The sequence below is a fragment of the Neodiprion lecontei genome, chromosome 2 (genome assembly GCF_021901455.1).
Source record: "Neodiprion lecontei isolate iyNeoLeco1 chromosome 2, iyNeoLeco1.1, whole genome shotgun sequence".
Taxonomy (NCBI): domain Eukaryota; kingdom Metazoa; phylum Arthropoda; class Insecta; order Hymenoptera; family Diprionidae; genus Neodiprion; species Neodiprion lecontei.
The window spans coordinates 13,448,400-13,465,992 of NC_060261.1; the positions used below are offsets into that span (position 1 = coordinate 13,448,400).

Genomic DNA, 17,593 nt, shown 5'->3' on the forward strand with positions numbered 1-17,593 from the left:
CTACCTCCAGTAGTATATTCTCTAAGGTAGTGGCAGCAATGAAAATTGATACATAAAAATAGAAAAAATCGATGAGATTCGTCGCTTCAAAGTATCGATTCCGAATAATCGATGAGCAATTGATTGAAAATATTTTCATTTTGAAAGTAAACATTATTCTATTTCTATTTACCTGCTTTAAAAGAACTGACAGGAACAAAACACGTTACGACCGAATTAGCGAATGAACATTTTTTGACTGACATTCAACCATGCCAATTCACGCTAACTAATAATTTGATTTTTGCTGAAAGTCTCGTAACTTAAAATTAATATTTAACAAATCCCGATAATCGAAATTTTGAGGTCAGCGTAAGAATCGATTAATTGTACGCGAAAGTGATCGATGCTTTATAAATCGATACAGCATGTCACATCACAATGGCATCACTTAAAACAGTTCAATTGGCAGTGAATGAAATGGAACATGCAAGCTATGCAGTCATGACAGCGTTTATTATATTTAATTATGACTATCTTCCAAGGGCTTTGGTCAACGTCAAAAACAGATACAATAAAACAAGATCTTAAAAAGCATGAATATCGCATTTACAACGTTGACGCCCATGCAAGAAAACAACCAACTTTTAGTAGGCACAGCAAATCAGTCAATTACGAAGAATAAGTCATTCGGATGTTCAGTAATCTCTTAATGTTTGGCTAAATTGTCGTTGTTTTTTCTTCGAAATCATTCTCCGTGGATCAGGTACTTGTAGGAACTATTAAAGTTTGTAGATGGGATTAATCATTTGCAATGACATTAGTGCGTCCAGAATTAATGCTCCTAAATTTCAACGATGATATCAGTGAAGGTGCAATACTATCCAGCTGCATAAATATACCCAAATACTTCTCATCAAGAGCCTTAAACTCGATTGACGCGGAGTTTAGGGTGACGCGAGAAAAGAAATTCGACGGGAAAATCCTGCAATTTGGAGGCTGATCAATGATCGTCTAGTAATAGAATTAGTATACATCAGGATGAAAAAATTAGGCGATAATCGGGGTTGTTCCGAGATTGATTTTTCGCTGACGAGACGAGAAGAAGTCTGCTGGCTAATAAGCTCGGATCGGCTCGGAGCGACTGCACAACTTCCGAAATTACATAAGAGACGGCTGGGAGGCAGCTGCCTTTGGTGGAAGAAAGTCAAACAGATGATTTGAGTCGTCGCCTCTGTCGTCGGGACGGCAACAAAGATGGCGGCCGAGAAGTGATCAGCGATTGTGTTGGGCGCTTTGACGAGTTGCTCGAGCTGTTGGGTAATTGGCTTTCCGTTTTACAATTGTTGGTGCCCCGTCGGATCGAGTCGGCGAATGTAATCACGGTGTTGACGCGAGTTTACGGCCGGAATGAAAGCCATGTGTGTCTTCTATCACCGATAATATGGATCAGGGAGGCAGCAATTCGACCGCGCAAATTTGCGAATCCCCGCCGTCGCCGACCTTGGCCGATTCTGGTCAAACCCCGCTGCATCCACCCGATTCCTCCGCCTCGTCTATCGACGCTGAACCGAAACGGAGGACGAGATCTGGGAACTCTGCCGAAGGGCGGAGATTCGGTGGTGGTTTAGCTGGTCGCCGGAAATGGCCACCGAGAAGGGTGAGCTTTCCCTCCAACGATACGCACCTCGTTACAGGATACCTCGAGCCAGCCAATCCCTGGGAGTGCGGTAAGTGACAATCGTTACTTCACACCTTCGTCCAGGTATCCCCTGATATTGCCAGTTCGAACCGTGTCACTGGTCAAAAATTAATAACAAACCTTCTTTCGACTCCCAGTTGAAAGGAAAGTTTGATAGGGCATGATTGATTCGAATAGAATATTGCAAAATAGAAATCAGAAATCCGATACAGACATCGCTTTGTATCCTGTTTTTGAATCCTCTTCTGCGATATTCTCTAATACCTAATTGTGGTCTATCGAATGCTATTAAACTTTTCCAAGCAGGGACATCCTTTTGTAACATAAAAGTTTTTTAGTACGCTATTGTTTCAAGACACGCATCTAAAAGTAACTACGCTTATCGTCACGAAGATGACTAGTATATTTCCAAATCAATCTTAGCAAATGAATAATGTACATGCAGTTTAAATTGTGTGGTGGGATAGAAAATGTTTCCACTTTGAAAGAGCGTATAATTTACTCACTAGTGGTAATTGTTATTATTGCATCATCAATCGATCATTTTATCGTTGTAAGTAAAATTATTTGTCATTATTATGTGTATAGCATAGCAGAAAATTTGGTTCTATTCAAATCGACAGGAGTTGGAAATTTTTTCAATAGCGATTTTAGCTGCTGAAAGATTACCATAGCCAAACGATTAGCTGTGTTACATTAGAAACCCATTTGGCAAGGCTGCAGCCTATTTATGCGATGTGACATTTGATTTCGATTGTGACATTGCAAGGTAGCCGGAATGGCTCTGCGTACGACATATAAAGATTTTCTTCATCCGCCATTCAAACTCATCCATCACGCCAGATGAACAAATGTGTGTTAGATTCACCTATGAAATAATTTTAATAATATAGTTAATGTAACTCCCAGTATTGTAAGTTTTAATTTATGTCTTTTTAAGTCCTTGATAAATGTAGTGTGAAATAGGTGTACCTACCTACACATTTTCGACAAAATTCCGAGCGACGAGGCCACTTTTGAAGAAGTTTGAAATATACCTGTCTCCGCTGCACCGATATGTTCTAATTCGAATCTGTTTCAAGCATTATTATCATTTTTTTCTTTCGCATCAAATCATCGACGACTGTATTAAAGAAAAATTCATTTCACTCACACTGTGTCAGTCAACTGACAAGCTTTTTTTATAGCTCGTACTTGCTCGAGGAATGTCTGAGATTTCACAATCAAAATTGTATACTAATTATAAGTCGACACTGCGTCGGTGGTGGTCAGTGCATGTTGCAACCATTATTTATTAGACAAGGCCTTTGAACATTTATCTATTCGCATGATGCTTCACAATTTGTCATAAATTGATACATGTTCTAACTTGTGATGATTTTATTGAACAATGTTTTATATGCATGTTCAGACTTATGTCCAAGTTACACATTTAAAGTAGTTGTCATGTTTACATAAATACATTACGCAGTTATTTTGTACACTATTCAAATTGCATCTATTTTATGCTCTTGTAAAGAACTTCGATCGATCAAGCCTCGTCGAATATTAAACTTGGCACTGACATCAAGTTTCCAGAAAAAATTGGTTCCTAAAGTGTAAACGAATTTTGATGGCGTTGAAGTTTATAACGTTAACGTGACGGAAAAAAATTCTTGTAATCAGTATTGTGCAAATTTCAGAATTGTTAAATATATTAAGAACTTGATTTATACAAAAAAAACATACCTACTTAACAATTGCAAAGTATGGCGTTTTTCGTCAGCGATTCAGGCATAAATTTCTAAATTTCCAGGTTGACGTAATGAAATTTTTGTTGAAAAAATTGTTATTGCGCAATCTTATGACTTTCAGAAATTCAATAAACTATTAACAAGGATTTGGATCGGGTAAATTACTCTTCTGGTAGCCACAATCCATATATACAAGTCTTGCAGTTGCGAAAATCGTTATTTTTTATTTTATCTGAAAAAACTTGTTTGATGATTTAAACTTCAACTTAGTAAATCAATTCGTGTGAAATTTGTTAGGTTAACACATAGGGAAAATTTTGAAAAAATCGCTATTGCGCAACTTGAATCAAGTCGTTGCGTAGTTTGCACAATTTCTTTTCACGTAATATAAATACAAGTGGCATCCGATTTCGAAGAAAAATAATTGTGTTCGATATGCGGATTTGCAGGTTTGCGAAAACAATTCAAATCCAAAATTGAAAAAAAGAGCGAACGACTGCACAATTAAATGTGACGATCGGTATAAAAAGCTCACAAAATTGGGTAAAAATAACGTGTTTGTGTAAGTTGCTTGTACAGTAAATGTGTGACTCACTGTAAAGTTTATTTATAGTCTCGTTGTGATCTTGCCAAAAGTGATTTTTCGTTTTATGTGCTTATACGAGTTTGTTTTTTACCTGTTTATTAAAAGCCAGTTTGAATTTTTTGCAACAATGCAAACAGTTGTCAAAAAACAAATTCAATAGTATTGTTATCGATAAGCTATCAGAGAGTTAGGTTGTCCCTAATCTGATCAGAAACATTTGTCAATTGAAGGTATGACTAAAGATAGATATTTCAATTTCTTTGCAATGTATTTATAATTTATAGTTGAAACTAACTGGTTAGGATCTTCTATAATTTAAACCAAATTGTGATACTTTAATGACTATGCGAAGTAAATATCGATATCTTAAATGTGCGATTGAACGTCTGACATTGCGAAGAAGCACAAGGAAGTAACGAATAAGCTACGAATTATTCATAAGTTACCAATTTATCGGATTCGTTGAGTGGAACAATATTAGTACGTGGGTGTGAAAGTGACGGCACCGAACATTTTCGACGTACTGTAAGACTGTTTGCATTTCTTGATCAAGAAATACATGTAAATTTTCGAAAATTACTTTTACTCCACGTAATAAATTTGAGTAGGTATCTGGAAGAATTTTGAAAAAAGAGTTCCGTTCGATAATTGGAATTTGTTTTAAATACAATTCGAAAAATTCACATCTAGTTGCACCGAGTTTCTTGCAGTTCTATGTATACATATATATTTTTCTCACAAAAAAGGTCACTGCTCGTTCTCGCTGATAATGATAATCAGAATGTATCTTGACAACTGCACGGTCCAAAGTTACAAAATCCGACTTCGTAGCATTTCGATAGTCTTGTTATAATATTCTATCCTGTTCGACCTGTTGTTCAGAAATTGAATAATTAATAAAAGTATCCTAATTGTACTGATAATGAAAAAAGTTATTCGTAAGCTTGAAAAAATTCGAATACATATATTTGGGAATGTATAAACATATATATATATATATACGTATACATGTATATATGTATTTATTTATTTATTTATTTATCATAGGAAACAGTTTCAAATAATCTAATACTTTTGAAATTCAGTTAGTCTAGAACTGATCAGTCTGGTCAAATTTCATGCCTTATTTCTAGGATTGATCTGTGATTTTTCGAAGCTGTATAGCTGTAAGTAGTAATATTAATGTAAGGAAAGATTTATTTGAATTGAAGAAGACTTTTTCAACTATTTTTATGGTATGTTATCATCTCTAGTTTAAAAAAATGAAGTGTCTTTGGCATGGATTTGCGTTGAAAAATTTAACGATTCACTGTTCAGTAGGAAAGAAATCATTACATTTATAATATAAACTTGTTTTCGCACTATGAATCAAGTGAGAAGAAATGTTGTAATTTCCAAATATAGTCGCCACACATCTTGGAATTCTATTCTTACATCGATTTACAATGTATATTACATGATTTTCATGATGTAACAATTGCGACGACAAAAGTATAATGCAATCGATATCGGCTATCTCTTTCAATGGGAAATTGTTACACAAGACACTCTTGGAAAGATGGTTGAGGAGATGAAGAGATATTAAACGCGTTGCTGAGAGAAGGAGAGCGAGTAATTTTATTGAATTAAAAAACTGAGGAGATTTTCTCTCTAGCAATAAGCACAGCTGTTCTCTGCCGAGTTTGGTAAACATGTTCGACCTCTCTTATCTATGATCGGTAATTTGACTGATATAGTACTAAATGAATGCATACATTATTCGAGTATCGGAGAATAACAACAAACAAACAGGGTTGTTATTGATTAATTTAATCATTCATTTTCTTTCTTTATTTTATGCTTCTTTGCAATGTGTAACTGCTTCAAGACACCAACTTTAATAATATTTTTATATTTGAATCTTTGAACTTGAAAGAAAATGTACTGTATATTTTTCAGATCTTAACAGTCTGATTTGAACCATTCTGCGGATAACGCTTCTGGTGGTTCCGACACAATATATAGACATAAATAATTGTAAATCATCTATGTACGCAATCGGCGCAGGAAGATATAAAAGTTCTAAAGCAGTTGTACAAGAACCGGCGTATCACGTTGATTCATCTCCAACAGTATTTGTGCAATATGATTGAGCTAATCAAGACCGGCTTGCATTCATCTCTAAATTGAAATATTCGTACATGTAATGCTCCGTAAATAAAGTCGAATTATTTTTATGAACTTGAGTTGAATTGAGTTAACACGTTCAATATATTTTACATCCTACTATATTAATCTTATAGCGCATAGTTTAAAAACAATCCTTTACCTCATCAATTTCATTTTAATGTGATATCAACTATAGTAAGTGAATTATCTCCAACGCTGGCTCAATATAATAATGACAACAACAACAACAACAATAATAATAATGATGACAATAATCCTAGTCGAAGGACATATGAATAGAAGTTCGTAAGCACATTGATTAATTGGCCACCAGATCAAATTCGTGTAATTATATACGTAGAAAAGAATAAAAATGCAAATGGCTAAAGACAAGAGAACACAAAATAAGCATAATAAAAGTGTACAGTGTACGATGAATGGATTAAAATACATAATTTTTAATTACAGATTCATATTGTGTTTTAATAATCATCCCACTAATCCTTTGACTTATTCCATCATTAATTAAGTTTTATGACATCAATTCCATAAAAGTAGAGGGTTTCTTGAATCTGGTATTTCACACTTATAATTCAGTCTCACTTTTGGAGGGAAAAAAATTATTTCTCATCTATATTTGGGTACGAAAGACCTGCTTCGAGAGATCCTCACGGTGTGCGAATCATTATGTATGGGTGTAAAATGTATGTAAATTGTAATGCTATCAATGTCATTGAATTTTTCCAATATTCTATTATTTAGGAAAAAAAAAAAAAAACTGCCCAAATTAGAAAACCTGAAAGTAAGAAAACATACGAAGAACATAACAAATTAGGACGTTTGTATATTTGAATGAGACATGCATAATAATTGTTTACAGCTGAAAATGTGAACCGCGAGGACTTGATATCAACATATAGGAAGTCATGTTTACGGCATAATACGAATCCGCTGGAAAGTGTTTTAGCGCAGCTAGAGGTAATACTATACTCAACAGAAACCATATATTCAATAATTATACGTTACGTCTAACATATTTTGTATTACAATAAGCGAGTCTTACTAAACCTCGAAATACAATTCGACTCTCAAGGCGAGAGTATCGAACCTCTGGATTTTTGATTCTGCACAAATTTTTAGGGTCGTTTCCTAGGCTGAAAATACGTAGTTTCATCTAATAAACCTTTCCTCACTCCGCTTGTAATTGATTATATTAGCAGTTTGATGAGTGAAATGGCATAGAAAATTAAACCTGTTATGGTGTTTGCGTTAAATACTAATTTTGATAGTTCTCTATGGATGGAGTATTCCGTAGGATTTCACGGAATCAACTACAAACAGGTATATTATTTCAGAGTAATAGTGAAATAACTACGAATTTTCGACCGAACAAAGGAAGGTCCATTAGATGAAACTATGCATCAGGAGCTTCATATTTTGAGGCAAAGAAACACCCCTAGAAGTATTAGTAGAATCCATGATCCGGAAAGCCTGGAATTTATGTAATAATTATTATCGTTTTTGGGAACAGAAGCTGGATATCACAAACGATCGTTGTGAAACGTTGTGCTTACGTGGACAGAAACTTGAACAAAACCAATGCGAATCATTGGAAGAGATTTTGAAAAGAATCCAGTTTAAGAATATAAATTTGGAGGCGACATCGTTGGAGGATGAGGTAAAGTGAAATTGAACAAGGACAAACAACTTGTTTTTTCGTTTTTGCTATGTATCAGATTGAATTTGTACCTTTTATTTCAGAGCGCCGTAGCATTGTTTGATATGATGGAATACTACGAATCGGCAGTCCAACTGAACATTTCGTCTAATAGGTATATAAGTACGCGTGGCTGGCAAGCTTGTTCACATATGATCAAAAAAGTATGTTGTTTAATAAATCATAAGTAGTATTTATAAAGTTTAGTAATAATGAATTCAAGTCGAAGAATATTTCGAAACCAACTGCCAGATATCTCCTCTGGCAAAACTGACATCGTTCTACTCTTTCCGTGTTTAGACCCAATGTCTTGAACAGCTGGAAGCCAAAAATGTTGTTCTGCATGAACACTACATGCCCATACTAAGTAGAGCTTTAAGGATTGCGTCGCACCTGCAAGTTCTCAAATTGGAAAATTGTGCGCTTTCGGGCCGACCGATATGCATTTTAGGTATTTATTTAAAGTATTATTGCCACGTCTGTATTTTCTTTCAAAAACAATTTGTCGATATCAATATGAAATAAAATGTTTATTTCACCGCCGAAAGTATGCTGTTGTAATACATTTATATTTTTGTTTCGGCAGTTGCAGCGCTAAAACTGAATACTGGATTGAAGGAATTGTACTTGGCTGATAATGATCTTGAACCACAAGACGCGATGCAGCTAGGATCACTCCTGAGGACCAATAATCACTTACAACTGTTGGACGTTAGGTGTGCATTGTTTTTAAATACGAAAGTGCGAGTGACGGTTGGTAAATACTTACGAGTTTGTGATAATTTAAATTTCTTGCATTATCACAAACGGCCATACTTCATATTTCCGTACACTTGATTCACCGGAGAATTTTAACGTTAATTCATGCGGGTTCGGACTTTAATAAATTGCACAAAATATTTTCTCGACACTGTTTCTGTAATCTTGCGTTACTGTCCCACCAGCAATAACAACATCCAAGATGGCGGTTTGGGCCACATTTCCGATGGTCTAGTCGAACAGCGGCTCGACGACAAGGATGGAAAAGGATTGGGCATTTTGGTACTCTGGAATAATCACATAACCAGAAACGGTTCGCAGCATATTAGTAGAGCAATCGTGAGTACACTCCTATTTTCAATCGACCAGTTTCACTGTTCTTTCCATGACACGTTAGAAATCTAAAAGTGCCATTTCCTCACTCAGTCGCGGTCCAAAACGCTGGAAATGTTGAACATCGGACAAAACATGCTGACCAACGAATTCCTGCATATAATTAAGGACTCGTTACAACAGAATCGCACTCTTCTAAGATTGGGCATGCAATCCACTCATCTTACCTGCGAGGCTGGTGTCATCTTGTCGGAAATCATCTCCGTGAATCACGTCATACAGGTTCGTTAGCTGTTTCGGAAAATCGGCAATACGTTCGCTTAGACATAAATATTCTTATACTTGTGTGAAAAAAGTCAATCCTTTCCGTCAAGGGGTCGTGCTCAGGCAGATAGCCGCAAAAATGTGATTTTCGGGAACTTTTTTTTTCTACTGTAAGATATTTCTCGGAACATATCCATGTATTTAAACACGTATATTTTAATGAACATGATATGGTCATTCTCTCGGAGATTCTCTGAAAAAGATGTTTTGCAGTGTGCACTGATTTGAAAAAGTATCGAAAAAGATTATATTTTTCGTATTGAATTGTGTACGCCTTGAACGATTATTTTTTCAAAATGTTGATTTGGGACAAAATGGGGGATGCTCCGTGTTGACGTTTCGATTTTCGGTTAAATAAAACCTGGTCTTAGTCAATCGAAAAGAATCTGTGCATCGAAAAAAATCGTTCGTTCAAAAATTGATGTTTCTTAATCTTCTACACGCCTGCAAAATTTAAAGTAAATCGATGCAGTGGTTTCCAAGATATTTGCAAACTGCGATTTGAAAAACATGTTTCACATTTCACGACTGATATACTGAAATTTTCATGGTATATTCTCCGAATTTTATGCTTTAACAAGAAATGTCAAAATCCAAAAATCGAATTCTTTAACCTTTTGACTCAGTTGACCCCTGATTTGATGGATTATATGGTGAATTTTTTATAGTTTCATAAAACTTGTGTTACAGAGAATCGATTTACGAGATAATCATTTGCAAATCGCTGGACTAATGGCGCTTGCGTTTGCTTTGAAGAAAAATAAAAGTGTAACTCAGATCGACTTGGACGATGAGCCGCGAAAGAAATTGGTAAGTTTATGTGTGAAACTACGAACTGGTCTTTCTCTTTTGCACTCTATTGTCGTTTTGCGAAACTTCGCGCACATTTTAAGACACTGTTTCAATTAGCGTCTGTAAAGTAAACTTCCGAAGGTTTTGAATTTTGTATACTCCAACCTCTTCAGCATAGAAATATGACTTTGAATCAAGCATATCCCTTTAATAAAGTGGGTGGGCTGATAGTTTGTTGTAATATTTGGAATCATCAGAAACTGCGGAACACTGTTTGCTTTTTGACAAAATGTGTCACTTAGAGACGTGTTTATTTCGTAGAAAAAAGTTTCGAATAGCAGTTCACTCGTAAGAGCTAGTATTAAGAATCTGACCTTGCTTACTCGTCTTTCTCATTAGATCGGTCAACTGGACTGAAATTTTTCATTTATAAGAACACACACGCGAATTTTGATGTAACGAAGTGTAAATTTTCTAGCTCTTTCGGATCTCGTATCTAAACTACCTTAATTAATAGGATTGTGGGATAGGAGTCAAAATGTCAAAAGATTAGAGATTAAAATGGTAACAATATCGAAATTTCAAAAAGGCAAAACTGTTTTACGTAATTTTAAAATGTAGTCATTTGCAATAATATATACAAAAATCAAAGCGCGACAAAGTAAAGTACATACCTAGAAAGCTAAATAAAATACAGAGTCGATAGAATTCCTTCGATAATCCCGACGATTCTATAAGTGCTTTGACTAATTGCAATTTTCTCATTCTTTGTGAGGATCCACACGTTTTGGCCTCCTATAGTTAAAGTCTTCTACATTCTGACTTTTATATATATTTCGACTTTCTACATTTTGATATTCCATGAAATTTATTTTCGCGTCTTTGCAAATTTGATATTGCAACCCTTCCACGCGCATTCTATTTCTACATTTTTACCACCGTCTAGAATAGTGTTTTTGGCTGTAATTTGTGGATAAAACAAACTTTTTCTCCCCAGGACGGAACGGTGGAACAATATCTTGCACTGGTGACTGAGATTCGTGACTACTGCACGCATAACGAGGAGCCTCGGTTAATGGAGGGCAGTATCGAGGAGTCAGAAAGCCCCGAACACCGTGGCCGGCTGTCTAGCATGAGCTCTCGTAAGATCTCGCTGACATGTCAGACCCTGCCGCGGTCACCTCCCCCGATATTCTCCGACGGATCCGGGCCTGGTCGAACCTTGCTAGAGCCAAAACGCACCAGCGGCGGCCGTCTCCGCTCACCCGCACCGAGTCCGATTCCTTCTCCAGTAGCGAGTCCCATTCCCAGTCCGTCCCGGGGCCGTTTCGTGGTCTCGAGGGTATCGGAGAGTTCGCTGAGCTCCACGAACTCTTCGGCGTCCTCTTCCCCCGTGAATCCGCCATCGTCCCGAAGCTCCTCGCCGACCTGTTTCTTCCCCCCCGCGACGCCCGGTGCCTCACGTTTTCGCGTGACGGTCGTCGAAATGGCAAATTCCAAGCCCGCTGCGCCCAAATCCGTGATCACCTCAACTAACACCAACGTTACGGTCGGCTTTCAGTTCAGAGTCGAAACCGGCGTCCGAGCCAATTCCCAGGACAGCGACGATGACGTGTTTAAAACAGACCCAGAAACTAATACGAATAACCCAATTGATACTAAGAACAAACCTGATCTGCATGTCGGTTCCAGTGTCAGTCCCACGTCTGACGATTCAAATCCCGACAATCTCAGCGAGGTAACTGTTAAAATTCAAAAAACTGGAGAGATGCGGTGCGTCGTTAAGGATATCATTCACGACAAGGAACATCCAGACTGCACCGATTCAAATCTTTCGGACATTTCCACGACGCCGAGATGCAAAAACGAAAGTGACGCGTGTGTCTTGGCTGAGGTCAAAAGTGCGGTAAAGGATAACGATGATCATAACGAACTCGATGAGGACAAATCCATTTCGTCGAAAAATGAGAACAACGTTACCTTTTCACGGTCTACAAAAAGTTCGTGCGTTCAAAAGCCGCCGTCCAGTCTGGAAAAATTGTTGGGATTATTCCAACACCCGGGAAGTTTGTTCTCAAGTTCGGCGAACGTTGCGGACAAGCTTGAGATCAAGAATCCGTTACAGAACAAGGTGAACACAGTGATGGCGCTCGGCGATAAATTCCACCAGTATTTGCGGGACGGAAGAGGTAGTAGAGAATGCTCGCCGCAGCCGCCTTTGCAGAGATCGGTTTCCGACGCCCAACAGCCTGCGTCAAAATTGGACCCAGTAAAATCGTCCAGCGTCCCTCAACTCTCCAGTCTCCAGGCATTGACGAGCGTTTTCGCGCCGTCTAATCCCGTGGAGAAGCACGAAAAGGACGGGAGCAAAAACGATATCACGACTTTAGGCAGGAGTGTCGAAAATCCTGAACGATTGGCGCAACAAGTACCTTCGATTGATTTTCAAGATAATTCGTTTAGTAATACAATAATGCCAATGCCCAAGTGCAGGTCCGAAGACAACGAGACATTGAATAGGATAAGTGAACAGCCGTTACCTGAAATTGTGCAATCAAAAGTAATTAACAATATAAATAGAAGTGACGATTTAGGATTATTGAAAGATCTTGCTGTTGAGCCAAATACAATGACAACAATAACAACAACAACAATTTTAGACACTAATGGGATTAATATTGTAAATAGTGTACCAGTGAACATTATGCTGGATAACAAACTGACTATTTGTGTACCTAAGCTAAAAGATATACCTGAGTATTCAGTCCTAGACATAAGTGGAATTGAAGTAGAGCCAGGGGGTGTTAAGGTAGAGCCGGCAGATAACGCCAAGGTTTTAGAGAAAATAATATGTGATAGCAGCACGACAGACAGTATTAACCTGACTAGTGATAGAAATTCTTCTTCTTCTTCACCTCATAATAATATAATATGTGATAAACAGAATGTAGTTAGTGTAGTTAATTTAGGCACGTCGGATGTCCTTGATCATGATGATGACGATGATGGTAACTTACAAGCGCAAATCCAAACATCGCCACCCTCTGAGCACCCACCCACACAAAACATTTCTCCGACACTCTGCAGCGACGCTGATGATGAAGAAATTGCGCTGAATATATGTAAAAATAATGATAGTAGTTATAGTAAGAGTAGCAAAATAGAAGAACCGAAAGACGATCATCGCGTGAACATTAATCTGCTAGAGAATCAAATCGCTAACGCGATTTACACTGATCACAATACAAATACGGGTAGCGAAGAACCTCTAAAAAATACGTCTATTTTACATAATACACGTGCGAACGGTTCGGGGGAAACGAGAAATGCGAATGCTTGCCGTAGGGATGAAGTTATGCATCCTGAGAGTACAATTGTGCACCACGACGAAGACAATAAACTTCGCTCGTCCGCCCCTACGATAAAGACCATAGAGACCATATTCAAAGACAAAGTACACAATATCTCATACGACGACGCGATAAAAAATCTCAACGACATCGTCCTGAATCGAGAGTCATTGAACGCAGTCAGTCGCCTGAAACAGATTCCGGCTTCCCGTTCCGTAGAAAATGACGCTACCAAGCACCAAGTTAGTTCGACCGAAGAGAGCGCCGACGGTTCCGTAGAGTTCGACAGATCGGACGGAGACGAGCTGATATTCAACATGACTGACATTTCCACGGATGTCGCAATGCTTGAAGACCAATTTTTCTCCACGGCGAATCGGTCAAACGACTCGGCGGAAATACGGCAGTCCAATTCCTGCAACGCGAATGCGAACGCGACGGTGAACAAGAACCAACTGAAATCATCAAATTCTTCTCAGGCTGTACAATCGCCGACGAGTTTATTCATCGAAAAATCCAAGGGCGTGCACAGGAACAGCCACGATTCGGGCATCGAGGAGACTAACTTATCCGTGTCAGCCGACAGCATTCCGGAACGCAGCGCGAAGCCACCGTTTCAAGAGAGCACCGAATCCGTGATCGACTCGGAATGGTCTTTCGCTGGCGTCGAATCGGAGGATTCCAGCGCCGATTTGATTAAGGACAAGATGGCGGTATCCGGGGAGATTGATACTGGCAATAACAACAAAGACAGCGGTGATGAAATCAACGAATCGAAGTCTAACGAAGCTTTGATCGGCGGTACTGAGAGCGAGAACAAGTCCATAGAGAAATTGTTGGTCGAAATAAGCTCGGAAGGAAGAGATAATGAGATTTCTGGGTGCTCTGCTGTTGTCTGCTCTATAAGGTGAGTTGATAAGAATTGCCGATCATGACATATGAGCAGTATGCTAAATTCGGGTTTGCAGTGTCAAGGCACAGCCCTCAGAATCACAAAATTACAATGCACAGCTTTTCATATTTTGTATTCGTACATCCTTTACACCATCTATCAGAACGTATGCATTGACGTCGAAAGGCGCTATCTGGTGGCGGAAAGTATACAAAACTCGGAAACAGTCGTAATTAAATTTCAAAGTCCGTTTCTTTCCTTTTTGTTTTACGGTAAATCATATTATTATGACAAAATAGAAGCTTGACAGCTTGTACCAAGGTTTTTATGCCTTGATATTGGTAGAATTGGCCCAAACGTTCGACTGTTTTTTCGGCGCTATATTACTTAGCCGACTCCATATTTTGGATACCATCGAAACAATTAAAGAAACAGATCTCGAGTTAAGAAATTTCGAAAGTAAACCACATGATCCTAAAACAGTTTTTGAATATCGACTGCTCAAAAATGTTGCTAGATTTTTACGGATTGCCGTAAAAACCCAATATAGGTTAAAATATATCGTCGTTTCCCACTCTTTTTATGATTATAACGCGCGTATTAATGGCGGTATCAATAGGGATTTGTTTAGTCCCGTGAAAAAATTGAAACCAATAATAACAGGAACAAAACATTTTGCTTTGTATATCTTTTATTAATATAATATAGTGTAGTGTTGGAAGCTTATCGTATACATGATATATATAACAAACAGATATTATATTCGGTTTTTTGTTAGCCGTAAGAAAGCTTAAAACTTTTTTTTTACGCTACCGCTATGTCCCGTTTATTAACACTTATTCCTACTTACTATATTGGCTTATCATTTTTAATAACACCTATGATTGACAATGATGCACGTCCGTTGCAAAATGGAAGTGAAAGTTGTATCTTAAGGTGTTTACATCATTATTATCATTATAAAATAATTTTGCTTTTTCGCTAAAATTAAACATTTGCCATTATCAAATCGTGGAAAAAAATTCGGTCGAATAATTCTACTCATAGTTCCAACTTGTCGATCGTGGGATTGTAAATTTATTCGAAAGAGATCAGATTTAAAAAAAAAAAAAACATTACATTACGTTAAACGATAAACGATAACCGATAAAAAACAAAAGATAAAAAATAAAAAATGAAACGCAAAGCAAACAAAATACAAAAGAAAATAATGAATAGATAGAGAAAGAAAGTTAGAGCTAATTTTACGAAAGAAGTGTATTTCAGTGTAGTTATATTAGGGAGGTATTCTAGATATTCGATATTTAATAATTATGAATTTTGTAACGGTTGTTAATAAAGAAGTATTTTAAAGTCTCATATTTTTATTTAATCATCGGTATAATTTTTTTTTTCTTGAAGTTTTTTTGATTTCCTGTATTACCAACATCGATTTTTTATTGTCCGTGTGTCTTTTTTGACTAATACAAAAATAATAATAACTCTTTCCAATAACCGAGGCTTACTAAAAATCTGTATCAATCTTGCACTGATTCAAATATTCCAACACTACCAATTTACTAAATGTCATAACAAGCAAATCGTTTAATAATTACAAAGAAAGTCTTATGCGGTATAAACAGTCCATTTCATCAAAAAAGTAATACAATCCAAAGTATTCTCTGTGCGCGATAGTCTTCACAAATTATTATAAATAAAAATATGTATGTCAATAATAAATTCGAAAAATACAGTTTAGTATAGCAAAATAGTTGTAGGCTTGTCACTACTTGATGTGGCAATATAAATATTAGGGTTTTTCACACCTAAAAACATTATTGTATTTCCTAATGGCACATGAAAAAAATGCTTGCTTCTGGTCCAAAAAGAAGCCTCGAAAAGACTGAGCACCGTAGCGCTAGTTTTAGGGTGTGCGAAAACGATCGTTTTAAAAAAGTGAAAAATTGATATTGGCACCCCTTTAATCAGTTTATCTCTTTCATATTTTACAAAAAAAAAAAAATGCATTTCGGCCCAAAAAGATTGTCTAAATCGCATTACAAAAACGCTTTTATAGAAGGATCGCAAAAAATGCCGTAATGCCTATATCCGCATTTTTCTGTAATCCGCTTGATAATCTTCCTGTGCCATTATGCATTTTTTTGTAAAATACGAAAGCGATAATGCGTGTTAAGGGGGTACTAATTTCGACTTTGCACTTTTTTAAAAGAATCGCTTTCGCACAACCTAATATTGGTGCTACAGTGCTCAGTTCTTTCGAGCTTCTTTTTAAACCGGAAGCAAGCATTTTTTTCACGCGACCGTAGAAGATTCGATGAAATGTTTAATCGTGAAACACTTTGATAAACGTGTAATAAAATTGACCGTTGAAAAGACAAATTTTAGATGACAAAAATTTCCACAGTCACCAATGACGCGGGGAGTGATGATTCCTCGGAGGATACGGAAGAAGTCACAGACGCCGACGATGATATCGAGAATCTGTTCAACTACGACGAGTTTGCGCAAATTAAACGAGAAGTCGAACCCCGTTATCGTCGAGCCGTTAACTGGCGAGTTTGAGCAGCAGCTTTATGTATGTATTGAAAAATCAGCACTATAAATAACAATTTTAAGAATTTGTAATATAGTTTCAATCGTCGGCAGTATAAAGCTATCCAAAATAAATTTTTTCACCAAACTTGCCGACTTAACTGTTTCACCGATTTCATATTTTTTTTTTTTTTTTTTTTTGTTATTCACACCGATGTCAATTTCTGACATATACTATATCCTCACCTCTATTGTTGTTATGTACGAGTTATACAAAAATCGCGAGTAGATCTCGTATGTAAAAGTATAATATGTATATAATATAACATTGGAATTAATCATCTTGCCAGAATGTTTTATTTTAATATTTATTATGTTGTATTATGATTATTATTATTATTACGTTTTTGTTATTCTCTGACAATGGTGGTAGACTGAAATTCACATTATCGAGCCTTTTATATGTACCTACATGGCAACTTCATACAAAGCTACAGATTGAAATTATATTATTTAAAGAATATCTTAATAGGAACGAATGATTTCAGACTAAATACTTTCATCGATGAACTCGAAACACTGTTATGAAATAATCACAAGATAATCTCTTTATCAAAACAAATGAAGATTATGTGCACGTATATGTGACACACAATCCAAGTGAAGTGAGTGAAGAAAAGATCAAATTAAGTCTACCTCGAGTTTTTTATTTTATGGATTTTCGAATTCTTTTTATTTGTTCGAAA

At 36.7% G+C, this 17,593-nt stretch overlaps 1 protein-coding gene and 1 long non-coding RNA gene across 2 annotated transcripts; one reads left to right on the plus strand and one right to left on the minus strand.

Annotated features, from left to right (window-relative positions):
- The first annotated feature begins 447 nt into the window (after positions 1-447).
- Positions 448-16,859, plus strand: LOC107227930. Its single transcript, XM_015669224.2, has 11 exons — positions 448-1,709; positions 7,029-7,126; positions 7,680-7,826; positions 7,910-8,029; positions 8,166-8,316; positions 8,452-8,581; positions 8,810-8,963; positions 9,051-9,239; positions 9,972-10,091; positions 11,071-14,330; positions 16,720-16,859. Exons 1-11 carry the CDS (start codon positions 1,424-1,426, stop codon positions 16,727-16,729), a joined length of 4,665 nt encoding a protein of 1,554 aa, XP_015524710.2. The 5' UTR covers positions 448-1,423; the 3' UTR covers positions 16,730-16,859.
- On the minus strand, positions 2,030-2,930 carry LOC124293173. The gene is made up of 2 exons (XR_006903124.1): positions 2,658-2,930; positions 2,030-2,549 (listed from the first exon to the last, which is right to left on the minus strand). It is a non-coding gene; the product is annotated as an uncharacterized LOC124293173 (long non-coding RNA).
- Positions 16,860-17,593: the final 734 nt, after the last annotated feature.

Coding starts and splice junctions, on each gene's coding strand:
- LOC107227930 (XM_015669224.2), top strand. CDS start 1,424: ATGGATCAGGGAGGCAGCAATTCGACCGCGCAAATTTGCGAATCCCCG. Junction 1,710..7,028: donor AGCCAATCCCTGGGAGTGCG/GTAAGTGACAAT, acceptor AATTGTTTACAG/CTGAAAATGTGAACCGCGAG. Junction 9,240..9,971: donor CCGTGAATCACGTCATACAG/GTTCGTTAGCTG, acceptor CTTGTGTTACAG/AGAATCGATTTACGAGATAA.